The sequence below is a fragment of the Gopherus flavomarginatus genome, chromosome 4 (assembly GCF_025201925.1).
Source record: "Gopherus flavomarginatus isolate rGopFla2 chromosome 4, rGopFla2.mat.asm, whole genome shotgun sequence".
NCBI classification, from domain to species: Eukaryota; Metazoa; Chordata; order Testudines; family Testudinidae; genus Gopherus; species Gopherus flavomarginatus.
The window spans coordinates 130,634,410-130,648,521 of NC_066620.1; the positions used below are offsets into that span (position 1 = coordinate 130,634,410).

The following is a 14,112-nucleotide window of genomic DNA, read 5'->3' on the forward strand; positions in this document are numbered from 1 at the left end:
AAAGCTATTCAGCCAATAAGTGGGAGAATAAAGAACATGGAACTTCCTTCACCACCAGACTCCATGTCGTCTTCCTCACAGCTTAAATAACCTTTATTTTGATTGAGGGGTAGCTCTCAGAAGAATCCATTTCAAAGGTTTGCCGGTCTATAAAGACAGGGGGTCTAAATCTCAAGTGATAAGCAATTGAATCAACTGATTGTATACAATATTACTTATAATAACAGGGCATAGAGAGGTCTTTTCTGAAAGCTAGTGACATGCCCGTGATTAATATCATTGTGAAATGTATGTATTTATACTATGAGGAGATATGGATACTTAATGATATTATGTTTTAAAGTCTGCGGCCAAACAGGAAGAAAGATTTGCTTTCAGACAGGAGAGAAGACAGTCATTTATCTGTCTCCTATGTAAATTAAGCATGCAGGAATTAAATCAATGGAAGCCCTATTTACATACAAGGGGGTGGGAAGCCCTCAGGAAGAGAAGAACAGCATGAGGTCATCCTGCCTCTTGAAACAAAGTCACTGAACTGTGGAAGATATAAGCAAACACACATCATCTTTGGGCATCCATCATTAAATGGACACAAGGCAATAGAACTCTTGCAAACTGAGTAAGATGGATCCACTATTCAAGGGGGGGAGGGTCAGTGTCTCTGAGAACTGAATATAGGTGAGAAAACATCTTAAACAAAGCACTCTTATTTGCTAGATTAAGTTTTAGACATTTAGATGTGTTTTCATTTTTATTTGCTTGTAACCTTTTCTAACTTTATTCCTTTTACTTGGCATCACTTAATCTATATCCTATTGTTTCATATATTTGTTTTATTTTTACGATAAACCAACTCAGTGCTGTGTTTAATGAAACAGTATATTTACCCCAGTTAAGTTAACAAGCTGAGATGTACTTTTGTGTCTTAGAGGAACAAATTAACCATATGATTTCTCTGAATTGTCCGGGAGAGGGCTGGACATTGCAGAAGACATGGTTTGGGTGGAATTCAGGACTGGGAGTCTGTTGGTGTACTTTGCTAGTTGTAACCAAGGCTGGTGGAAACCAGAGTAGGGCTGTGGGCCTGTAGACAGGCTGCTGGGATCAGAACTGCTGAACCAGAGCTGTTTAGTACACGGGATGTGACCTGCATGCCTGTTGGCTGGTTCTGAGCATCCCCAGCTGGGAGCACTAAAGCACTGTGAGGCATCCAGGGTTGCAGGGCAAGTGGTGACACAACCCCTTACTGGTCTGGATTGCCCCCAAGTTCTTGTCACAGAGAGGCACTAATTTATCAGTTAAGACCTCCCACCAACTGAATGACATTAGAGAACATAACATGCCTTAGATCTATATGAGAGGAGAGAACTACTGCCAAGAAAGACTTTGTAATAAGAATCTGTTTTCAATTTGGAAACTAATTGTCTGCTTTCCATGGTGTGTGGTTCAATCATCCGGCTGAAATTCTTAGTCTCTTGTGAGCCAATTCTGCAAATCCATGTTAGGTTTCATCTGCTGAAAGAAGCAATACAAATGTCTAGTATTTATGATACCCCTATGTAGCGATAGTATGAAGGATTCTGTCCCCGCCATAGCTATTAAATTAACAGTGCATATAAAAATTGTAAAGGCAGCTAAGTTTTCCATTTATGTTCTTCTCTGCCAAAGAACCAGCTCCAGTACTCTGGGGTAGGACTATGCTAATGTTTCAGGACTAAATCTTGCCTTCCTATTGCCAATATCATGTCAGATACCATTATAATTTAAAATAAGCAGCTAGTTTGATAAAATAAAAAGACTTCATCCAGTATCCTTGAGAGGGGAATAGAAGACAAGGGTTGTTCTCTTACTGTCTCTTACTATCCACCGAGAACATTTAATGGATTGGCAAGGAGAATCATCTTAGGGAATGGATATGAGGAGCAATGGGTAGGACAATGGAAAGTAAGGCACAGGTAGGAACAGAAGATGATCCCTATTTCAGAGCAACCCAGGAAAATAAGAGAGAACTATGTAAGCAAATCTAGTTCTAAGCTAAGTCAACACAGTTCACCAAAAAGATGAGGTCTGATTTTGCACTGCATTGCACCTTGCATAGTCATTTATACCAGTGCAAAGTGGATGTGAAATGCTGCCTTTCTCACTTGTTAGCAATTTATAACCACTTTACAAGAGGTAAATCATAGGTCTGGAAGGGACCTTGAGAGGTCATCCAGTCCAATCCCCTGCAACTATGGCAGTACCAGATATTATCTAGACCATCCCTGACAGATGTTTGTCTAACCTGCTCTTAAAAATCTCCAATGACGGAGATTCCACATCCTCCATAGGCAATTTATTCCAGTGCTTAATCACCCTGATAGGAAGTTTTTCCTATTGTCCAACCTAAATCGCCCTTACTGCAGTTTAAACCCATTTCTTCTTGTCCTATCTTCAGAGGTTAAAGAAAACAATTTTTCTCTCTCCTCCTTGTTACAACCTTTTAAGAACACAAGAACATAAGAATGGCTATACTGGGTCAGACCAAAGGTCCATCGAGCCCAGTGTCCTGTCTTTCGACAGTGGCCAATGTCAGGTGCCCCAGGTGGAATGAACAAAACAGATAATCATCAAGCGATCCATCTGCTGTCACCCATTCTAGCAACACCATCCCTGTCCATCCTGGCTATAGCCATTGAAGGGCCTATCCTCCATGAATTTATCTAATTCTTTTTTAACCCTGTTACAGTCTTGGCCTTCACAACATGTACTTGAAAACTGTTATCATGTCCTCCCCTCAGTCCTCTCTTCTCCAGACTAAACAAAGGCAATTTTTTCAATCTTCCCTCATAGGACATGTTTTCTAGACCTTTAATCATTTTTGTTGCTCTTCTCTGGACTTTCTCCTATTTGTCCACATGTTTTCTGAAATGTGACACCCAGAACTGGACACAGTACTCAGTTGAGGCCATATCAGTGCAGAGTAGAGCAGAAGAATTACTTCTTGTGCTTTGCTTACAACATTCCTGATAATATGTCCCAGAATTATGTTTGCTTTTGTTGCAACAGTGTTACACTGTTGACTCATATTTAACTTGTGATCCACTATGACCCCCAGATCCCTTTCTGCCATACTCCTTCCTAGGCAGTCATTTCCCATTTTGTATGTGTGCAACTGACTATTCCTTCCTAAGTGGAGTACTTTGCATTTGTCCTTTTTGAATTTCGTCCTATTTACTTCAGACCATTTCTCCAATTTGTCCAGTTCATTTTGAATTATAATCCTATCCTCCAAAGCACTTGCATCCCCTCCCAGCTTGGTATCATCTGCAAACTTTATAAGTGTACTCTCTATGCATTATCTAAATCATTGATGAACTAAATCATAAATGATATACAGTACAGAAGTTGCAAGGCAGTGGAAAGCCAACCCCATGATATCTTCAGTGAAAATTGGGCACACTCCTGATTATGAAAATCACCTCAGCGATAGACCTTCTAAATCTATGTCAAACAATGGAAGAATAAAATGTATTCTGGGGATTTTTTTTTAAATAATCTTCCTTTCTACCATACTCAACAGTTAATATATCCTGGATGGCTAGCGAATATTGTTGAATCTTCTTTTTTAAGTCTCTCTTAACAAAGGGATGCAAACCAGCTAATCGGACTGCTCAGCCATAATCAAATAAAGTGGTTCAGCATCACAAATGAACTATTTATATGCATTTGTCTTTTTAAGCAAATAACAGATTTCTGGGTTTTGAGGATGTGAAGATTTTATGATTAACTATGTTTACCATAAATATTGGTATATTATCTGTAAATTAAAAGTGTAATTGACCTACATATAAGCCATATAGACTTTTGTACAGGCATGTAATCCTGTTCTGGAAGTACACTGCTACATAAGTGAACAGGAGAAAGGCACCGCAGCACCTGATGACATCAGCACTGCCTAAGTCCAGGACACAGGCAAGAATTGTAGACAAATCAGTAAGTCCTTCAGGTCCATCCATTCCTCAGGTGGAAAAAGAGGATTTGTCATTCCAGAGAGATGCCAGTCCATCTGAACTACCATATTTACAGTAATCCTTCAGGTTGGGGAAGAGAAAGTTTTTTACATATCCTTATATAAGTAACTCTCTGAAAAATTCTTTTACATTTAGGCCAAATATCCTATTCCTGTTTATATACAAGTATATGTGGTATGTAGCACAGCTTTCAGCTAATCAGAAAGCCAGCACTAGACCCTTCAAGATCTGTGCTGGAAATGTTATAGGGGCTCTGCGGGCCCCTGCATCCACTACACACCACTGAGGTAGTAGGTCTTCAGAACATTCTCACCTAGGACATTGCTGTAGGTAAGCAAAGGGAAGGGCCACAGGATCCACAGTAACACAACCCCAATGGCCGTAAACCACACACAAATGGTGCAGAGGGACTCTTTGCCACAAGGATTAACAGGGTCCCTACTGAGGCCTCAGCCCTTGAATCAAGGTTGGCTTTCTATTGTGACCGCCCCACTCAAAGCCCCTGTGCACTTTGTAGTCTTATTTAGGTCATTTTAGAATTTTTTGTTATTAGTATTTATTTTACTGATTATCTAATTTTATTGCTATAATTAATGTTTAAAACACGTTGCTATACTAGACTATTTCTTTTCTATGAAATTATGTTATATGTATTAATGTCCAATTTCAATAAACATACTTGTCAAAATTATCCTATATAGGTGTATCCCAGTTATGGTCACATATTCAAGGGTTTACAGGAAAGTCAGCATACAAACTGTACAAAAGCACATTTAATTTCTTCACATCTTTTTTGACTTTAACATAGAATCTCTATATGGCACATCCAGAACCGTGCTGTCATTTCAGGAATTACTTTCTGGAATGACTATAGTATAGCTTGCGCATGCTGTCATCTCCATCGATAGATATTGGCGTGAGTAGCCGAATACCATACAAACCACGCTCCATGATTGTCAGTTAGCTCTTGTTCAGAGGAACATTAATCTTCATAGATATATTTCTGTCTTCTCTATAGGCCTGATCCAAACCCTAATGAAGCCAATGGAAAGATTCCCATTGACTTCAATGGACTTTTGGATCAGGCTCTGCATGTGTGAAATGAGACACCGCCTCTCCTTCAAAACATTCCTCAAAAACACCTATTTTTATAAAGCCTTAGAGTCAATCATTCTCTGTCAGCTTATCTTCTGCATTTGCACCTCACATTTACCACGAGAATCTGCAAGTTTCTCATCACGTGACCACCTGGGGAAACAGAAATGGATGTTGTCTTTTCAATGAGGAGAGGACAAGAAAGAAAGACTAAAGGAGAAGGAGGTAAAATCCTATCTGAGTTCAGCAGAGTATGTGTGGTCTATTCTGATGGGGTTATGTCATGTTCTCTCAGGAAACCTGACTGTTGCAATACTTGCCTGTCTCTGAATATTAGCCAAACCTGAACTTAAAATGCATATATGTAGAAAATACTTTATTTTGATTTTTTTCATTGCAGAAATGCCAAGAAGGATTTTATCAAACTGCTTCAGGAGATTGTTCCCATTGTAACTGTAATGGTAATGCAAACAAGTGCCTTGATGGATCTGGAATCTGTGTGGTAAGTCATGTGTGCCATCCTCACCCTCTCTGGTGGCCCCCCATTTCATGGATGCCTTCCATTTCACCATAAACATGAATTATATTTTGATTGACAAGATAAAACCGTAGCAGAGTTTCCTCTTGATCTTAGATAAGTCACCACCTGGATGAAAGCTACTGCAGGTTGTGGTGTTGGTAAATCAAAAGCTGAGACTCTTATATCACCAATAGTCCTGGATCCCAATACACCAGCACAGTGTTATACTGCATTGCCAGAGGTGCTTTCTTCTGAATTACATTTAAAAGGTCATGATCACTTGTCATAATTCAAGATCTCCAGGTGCTAGGATCGTTAATTTGGTCCTGACCAAATTTCAATGAAAGTATTTACATTCTACCAACCCAAATTATCTCTGTAGTTTCCAAACACAAAATATTCTGACTTCCTGCCCTAAACTGATGTGAAGCATTTGGGTGAGCCACTAAAGAGTTATCATATTTCATCTCAAAGGTTAAGTGATTCCTAGAGAGAAAATTTTAATCAGTTTATCAACACAGAAAAGGCTTTGGGATCCATTTTGAGAAAAGCATATCAATGTAAGCTCATTCCAACTCTCCCTTTCACTGTACTGTGTTGTATATCATACAAACAGCTTATGGTTGTGTGTGACCTCCGGGTATGTATGTACATGTGTTATCTATAGCAGCTCTACTTAACAATTCACAGCACCTAGCTTCCTGCTGCTGATTAATGATGATAGGAGCTTGAAATAATACATTGAGGAAAGAACGTGCTTGAATTCCAGTGTAACACTGTAGCCTGCCATATGCTCTGTCTCACTCATTATCGGCTTATATGGAATACTGGGGTTAGTATTAGTAGTGTATCACATTAGGAACAAAAGCCAAAGCAGCAAAACTGCCATCATTTAACAGACAATCAAAGCGATAAATATTATAGGAAATTAAAACAGTAAAACTACCAAATACCAACAGAACAGGGGAAGACTTTATATCGTACTGTATTAAAACAATATAGCAAACATCTACTAGTTAGTGTAGGGGCTTGTAAGTCAGGATTTCTGGGTTTTATTCCTGGCTCTGCCACTGACTTACTGTGCTACTTTTGGCAATTCACTTAACCCCTCTCCGCCTCAATGTATCTCTCTGTAAAATGGGAAAATAATACCAACTTATTTCGCTGGGGTGTTGTGAACCTTAATTTATATTTGGAAAATGCTTTGAGATCCACCCCTAAAAGTTGCTACTGAATATAAATGCAGCTTTTATCGAGTTGGCAAGTTTTACAGTTATATACTGTGACATTCAAGAGGACATGTTTCTTATCATTAATAAGCTAGTGGGAAGAGGATCTTTACAGCATGTTCAATACCTAGGTAGGATAACTTATTCTGTCTTTGGCCTCAGTTGTATGTTCAAGATTGTAATTACTCACCAGCCTTGTTCCTATTAAGATTGATTGTTTTACTATTTTAATATAGATTAAATGAAAAATATCCTTGATATTGCCAGATATATGTATACATAGGTACTCACACCCTCCATGCACGGGACTTTTAGACACTGGGATTGGGAGAGGAAGATGAGTAAATAATCAAATAGCAAACAATACAAAAGCCTTGAGGCATTAAATGGCTTTATTGTTTGCTGTTCTTTATGAAAAGCATGGCAGATGCAAAGAGTAGAAAAGAAACAGATAAAGTGGTTGACATGCTGCAGAGAGTAATCCAAGAATATGTCTGTGGCCCACATGTGTTATTCAACCAATGAGACAACTAGACTCACTGAACTGAGCAGCTGCTAGAGAAAAATACTAGGCACTAACTCCTGAAGGATTTCACGTCTTTCAGTACAGCTCAGCCAGCAGACCTTGGGGGAAGGAGGAGAATGGGAAAGTTTAGGTGAAAAAGAGGAGCAAATAGGAAAGGAAAGGTATTAGATAAAAAGGGACAGTAAAAAAAGTTTATGAGGAGGGAGGAGAACATAGAGCAGGACAAGAGATGGCCTGAGGAGCCGTTGGGATATTGACACTTGTGAGGCTATGGGGGTTTGAAGGGGAGAGTTAGGGGAGGCTGGTAGACTTAGAGGAGTGGGAGAAGAAAAAGGAAGGGAGGGAAGAGAGTGATGGGGTCAAGGAGTAGAAGAGCAGTGAGAGTGTTTCAAGAAGAAGGAGAGAAGAATGGATTTTGAGTCAGAGAGGAAGAGACAGTGAGGGGAAAAAACAGAGGAAGTTAATGGGAGCGAGAAAACTTGGAGAAGAAGAGCCATTAAATAATGGACAAGGCCCTAACAGCATCTGCTAATCACAGCTGCTGTCAAACCTGAAGCAACACAGGAGGAAATCTGGACAAAGACAATGCAGGAAGAGGGAATTTATACCACTGGGATCCTCATAGTGGGAGGGCCTCATGGTATTGTGGGTGCAGGTTTTTGTTCCTCACAAGTTGGTAGGCAAATTACTCCACTGCTACTCAGGTTAGTAAGCATCACACCTCGTAGTAACAGTTTGCAGAATCAGAGTCCTCTGCATCCAAATAGCTTAGTGTAAAAACTGTCTGAAAGGAGCTGACAGAGGAAGAGATTCTGTGAATACATCTGGGCCTTTATTATTGTTCTTGTTCACTCATTTATAACCAGGTAAGGGAGCCGCTGCTCCAGCTAGCTTCCTGCTTCAAAGAAGTGATAGCAGGAGGGTGGTTTTAGGTTTTATTAATGATGGATTCTAAGTGCACAGTACAATCACAATGGGTCACTGATGTGACTAAGTTTACCAGATGAATGTCTGAACTGTAACTAAAATCCAGCAAAGTAGCAAAAAGTTTTTAAATTTGTCAAGTCAACTCCCCAAAAAGAATCCTTCAAATAATTGTAAAAATGTAGAAAAGTACAAAGTTTGGGAGTTTTGTGCTTCAAATGGTGAAAGACAACCTAGAAATGATGTTGTCAGGTAGCTGCAAGTGTTACTACATCATCTCAGAACATAATTATTTGTCTTCTAGTGGAGATAATAACTAATGTACAAAAACAGAATAATTGGTCTGGGCTATTGTGAAAATGGGTAAAAGAAAGCTGCACAGAAAAGGATGAATTATAAGGACCAAGTTCAATAAAAATGCTTTAAGAGTTCCATACCATGCAAATCTCAAAAATCAATTTGTTGATAGTGGTCTCCAGCGCACAGAAACCAAATGGATTTGTATTGACTTCAGCTCTGAATTTAAAATCAATTAAAATTAAAACCTTATTAATGATGTCCCAAAGTGCAATGTTAATATTTTTAATTTCTACAAACATGACAATGTTATTTTAAGGTTCTATTTTTAAATCTCCTTCAATCTTATTTATAAAGTATAAATCAATCCTGTGGAGTTTCTAAAAGCGAACTAAATGTGCACAGTCAATAAATCAGCAAACTCATTAGGTATCCAAGGACAAGGAATAATTACTTATAGAACATTCCTTTTATATATGTTACTGTAAAACTGGTGCATAGATCAATCATTTGATCCTTTAATTAAAACCGGACAGTTGCTCAATCTATTTCTAATATAGAAACACACCCAATTAGAAGAAAAGAAAGCACTCAGCATTGTCTAAACTGCATTTATGATATACGACAGTATAGATATCACAATAATGCTTCATCTCAAAAAAGTCATTTGTCAGCTGTGTCACACGCATTGGTAATGCGTCTGCACAAGAGCAGAGAAAGAGACACCCACTCTCAGTGCTGATTTTAGGATATTGCCCTCAACAAATGTCAGAAGTTTCTTGTTTGTGACCCCCTTGGTTCTGACTGAGAGAGGAGACCAGTTTACAGCAGCGCTTTGTACCTTTGTTTTGGTTTACATGTACCTACCAGTTGCTACATGGATGAATTTACAGTAGCTGACAATGGTGGGACAGGGTGCAGCTGCAGACAGAGTGAAATTTATTTCACCAGAATAAAGCTCAAGTAATTGGGCTTTATTGCAGATTAAATTGCATGGGATTTGGGGGAATAAATCTCTCCTTCGCCAGCACCCTTTAACCTGGAGCTGACCTAGTCATAAGAAACTCCTCCATTGTAAACTGAGACTGGAATTTGCAAAAGCAGATAGTAAAATGAAAGAATCCTATCCATTCTTCAAATTCCTTTATATTTGATCATGAATTTATGACGGTTATGGAAGGTCATCTGCTCTGAAATTTTCTGAGTAGCAAATATATCAGAAACAGTCAAACTGCAGCTTGTCAGAAGCAATTTGCTCTTGGTTTAGTATGTGAGTGGACTTCGGGAGGAGACTCATAGCTCCTGCTCAACAAACCAGGCTTCTCCCACAATGCTGAAACACAGTAGTACAACACTGAAGAGAGGAGGCCAGCCAGTGCTGCCTGTAGAGCAGTTTGACAATGACTTCAGCAGAGTAAAGCAGCGGTGGGAAAATTAAGAAGAGGCAAGGAGGGCTGTGTGGAGAAAAGGTATTTTTGAAGTGAGTTGCCCGTGACCTTTCTGAGGATGTATTTAGTAATGGAGAGTATACATTAGTCTAGGGTTAGCTCCTTACACAGAAATCATATTAGGCTACATGGTGCAAAAAGAGCAGAGTCTGGAGATAAAGCTTTGTAGGGGTGCTGATTTGTTGCTAGAAATATTACAATGCGTTGTTTTTTTTCTACATTTGATCCACATGCATTTGAGGTGTCTGGTGATTAGGGCAGAAAGCATTTAGAGGAGCTAGGAAAACAAAATGATCACGGGGTGGGAAGCTAGAGTTAACTATGATTCATTCATCCCTCTTATGGATTCTTTAACAATAGATCATGTTGTCGTTTGGATGATTTGTATGTTTAAGTGTTTGGGTTTACACTAACTGGAAAGGTTGGAAGGGATTTGGCAGCTCTGCCTTTGAGGATAATATGTTCCACATGATAGCCAAGGCAGATCTGGAGAGTAGCCAATAGATCTCCATCCATCCATCAAGTAATAAAAGAAAGCAACGGGGAATTGGCACAGGTCTGCAGTTTAATAGATGCTTCTGGTTTAAAGAATAATCTTGCATCTTACAACTGATCTTTTTCCTTCTGCACAGATGGATTTCATCTGTCCAACAATGAGGGAGACAAAGACAATACATATCTATGAGAGGGCTTGGTGGACTGCATATGGCTCTTTTGATTGCAGGAATAGACCAGTCAGACATGCTCCTTCATCTGATATGGGATGAAGGATCATCATACACTCAGATCTTTGTGCGTGTCACTTCCCCCCCCATACCCTTATACAGAGGCACAGGAGTGCAGTTCTCAAACATGCGGCCCATAGACAGTCTGCTCTTCACGGTGAAGGAGCTTCCTGTTAATTAAGTCTCACAGTTTTTAAGCCACTCTCATGACACTTTGGGCCTGACCCCTGGTTTTTGAATGCTTGGGGCTGGCAATATTCCCTATCCTCGTAGGTGGACACAAACACATCAAAACCTTGGGGAAGTTTGGGTCTGGATCCAAACATTGTACCTCAAGCCCATCTCTATATTTGAATCAGTAAATCTAAAGAATATACATAAATGCATAGCCCTTTCCTCACCGCCGCCATGTTATTTATTTGTTCCCATGCCATTTATCTGTGTTCATAATTGCTACCAGTGTGTCTCTTAGCAAGCAAAATCATTCCTATTACACTCTGTTGAAAATGTTCTTTTAAATTGAGACATCATTATCTGAATTCCTAGTGGCTTGATGCAACTTTCACATTTTATTGATAACATACTCTTGGTCCTACTGAAATCAGGGAATTTTCTAACACAGGAAAATACACTCAGGCCACTTTGTTGTTGATGAAATGGTGCATGAATGATTACATACTGTAGAGGGTGTCTTCATTTAGAAGCCTTTAGAACCAGGCCTCTGTTATATTTTTCCCCATAACCTTTGAGTTGACTTTGGTTTTGTAAAAGCAAAAGATTGTATTAACTTGGCAAAATGTAAAATGTTTGGCTTTGAATTTTAAATTACAGTATTTTAAAAAAACCACCAGTGTTTTAAGAAACTTAATTGCAGTGCATTTACCTGTGTAACTTTTCAGCCTTTGTATTCCATGAACTGCACCTGTAAGCCTCTACGGTCTCTGTCTGCAGAGACAGGCAGCAATTTTGCTTTTAGTTCAGTGCACATTGTCTAGAAGAGTCTCATGGAAAATTTACTTTTCTCTTTCTGGTTTTGCATTTATTTTCTTAATCAAAACTGAAAGCCATCTGTTTGCTCCTTCTGTGTGAAAAAAACAAATTAAACACCAATATCAATAGACATGTTTCAATGTTTTTTTTTAAATTTCATTTGAAAGAGAAGTTGAGATTGAAGAGGTTGTAACCAATACTCCACTGGAGAATTTGTGACCCAACCAGTGCTGGGATACAGCTCTGTATGCTTGCAAACGTGTGTGCTTATGCACTGGCACCAGGAGTGCTCTTCTCCTCTATGCTTAAAGTGCATTACTACTGTGAAAAGTGACTTCATAAAAGTGCCATCATGGAGCTACATGTTTATTGGCCCTCACAGTTATTTCTCTGTCTGATGTGCTCAGTTTAAAAGACAGAAGATGTATTTTCTAACTGTAAACGCAGTTTGAGCTGTGAGAGTCAGTTATGATCACCAGTTTCACCTTTGCCTTCAATGGTTTCACAGATTTAACTTAGTCAACAATTCTGCAGAAGACATACAGGATCTGCATTGATTCTGCGGTGCTATAGAAGCCAAAGACTGTCTTTTTTGCCACTAAAGTAAAAAATATGACCCTGAATACACAAAAGGGTTCAGATCTGTTGAAAAGATCATGCCATTTTTACATAGTCACTTTTCAGAGTAGAGCCACACTTCAGATGTCCCAAGCACTCAACTGATGGGTTTATTAGGGGAGGGAGTGTGCTAACAATCTCCCTTGCAGTAGAAGAGGAACACTGCAGATATGAATATTAGTCTCCTGCTTTCTTTCTGTGCTCATCACTGTAGCCTCTGAGCACCTGGAAAACATCAATTAATTTATCCTCATGCTACCCGTATGATGTATGGACAATTAAGGCAGAGGGAGGTTAAGTGTCTTGCTGAGAGTAAAACAGGAAGTCTGCGGCAAAGCCAAGAATTTAATTTAGACCTGATTCCTAGTCTGGTGCCTTAACCACAAGGCCATTCTTCCTCTTTGATTGGAGAACAGACTTTGATTTCCCACTCTCTCATCCCTCTCCTCCAGTCTTCAGTGAATATTGCCAAATTCCACTACTTCTTTAAATTGCACTAGCCTTAAGACCTTCCACTTGCACCCCATATTTCAGCTGTTTCCTCATTTCCTCTTATACCCATTCCTGCTTCCTCTGGTATGACTAAGCTTTTCTCCTCCCCCTCCACGCCATCCCTTATGCTTACAATAACCTTCCATTTAATGTACACCAAGCTCTTTCCTACTCTTCTCTCCAAACACCACTTGTGAAAAGCCTTCCTGTAAAATTATTGAGAGCATTCCATTCTATAATGTGAAACGCACTACACTGCACTTGTTGGTGTATGTATATATATGTAAGATCTTCAGGAAAAGTGGTGGTGGTAGGATTTGGGGCTGTGGGGGGGGGGGTTCTGTTAGTTTGTTATTCATTTTGGTGAGGTTGTTTGTTTTTTGCTTACAATGTTTTACCTGTTGTAAAACTCCATGGTGGAATTATAGCTCTGCACAAATAAATAATGATAATTGCTGCACACTGGAATACTTGGGCTACATATCACTAACTGTGGCTAAAACGTGTGCAGCAACTAACTCAGACCATCTCCACCCAGAATCTACAATTATCTGGACTGGTCTTATCAGAACCTGCATCTGCCTGAAGATCAAAGGAAGGAAGACTAAATGATCAGCCAAATATACAGTATATTTGTAACTTTCACACAAGTGGCTGGCCTCTCTCTAATGTATAAACAGTAGCTGTCAGAGGAGGCTGGTGACATCTGGATGTGAGTAAATGAAAATGACCTATCAGTGTCCTGATAATCATTTTTTGGCAACAAGTAAAGGTTCATTGTACTGTATCTGAGACAAAGCCTGGCTGAGAATGTCTAATCTGAGATACTGGTACTATTTTTTTGTATTAGACATTTTCTGTCCTTTCATTCCTCTTTTCACAGTCTCCTGGACAAAGTGTGCCGTAAGGTATGAATTCAAGATGACCTTTCAAATCTACTGCATTGGGTGGGTTCAGAATGAGATAGAATAAGCTCATTCACCCTGAATTTGGTGCTTATGAAAAGCCAGTGTTGATTGCCCAGGCTAAATCCAAACATACTGCTTGGCAGGCACTGCACAAGCTTCCTCTTGCAGCTCTGCTAATGCACCTGAAACCTGACCTGCAACTTCCCTGTTATTCCAGAGATTGCCAGTCACTAACTGCACAGTTATTTTGTGATGTGATTGAATATCTACTGGAGAATATGCTGAGGAGCCAAGATAATTTCTTTTAACACGTGCCAACTTTGAACA

General features: G+C 39.4%; 1 protein-coding gene across 1 annotated transcript in view; it reads left to right on the forward strand.

Annotated features, from left to right (window-relative positions):
• The window catches only part of LAMA4 (laminin subunit alpha 4), a 132,008-nt gene that overhangs the window by 25,667 nt on the left and 92,229 nt on the right, over window positions 1-14,112 (forward strand). Inside the window, exon 2 of the mRNA XM_050949407.1 lies at window positions 5,509-5,610. Within this exon, the coding sequence (XP_050805364.1) occupies window positions 5,509-5,610 (102 nt within the window). The remainder of the gene's footprint in view (window positions 1-5,508; window positions 5,611-14,112) is intronic.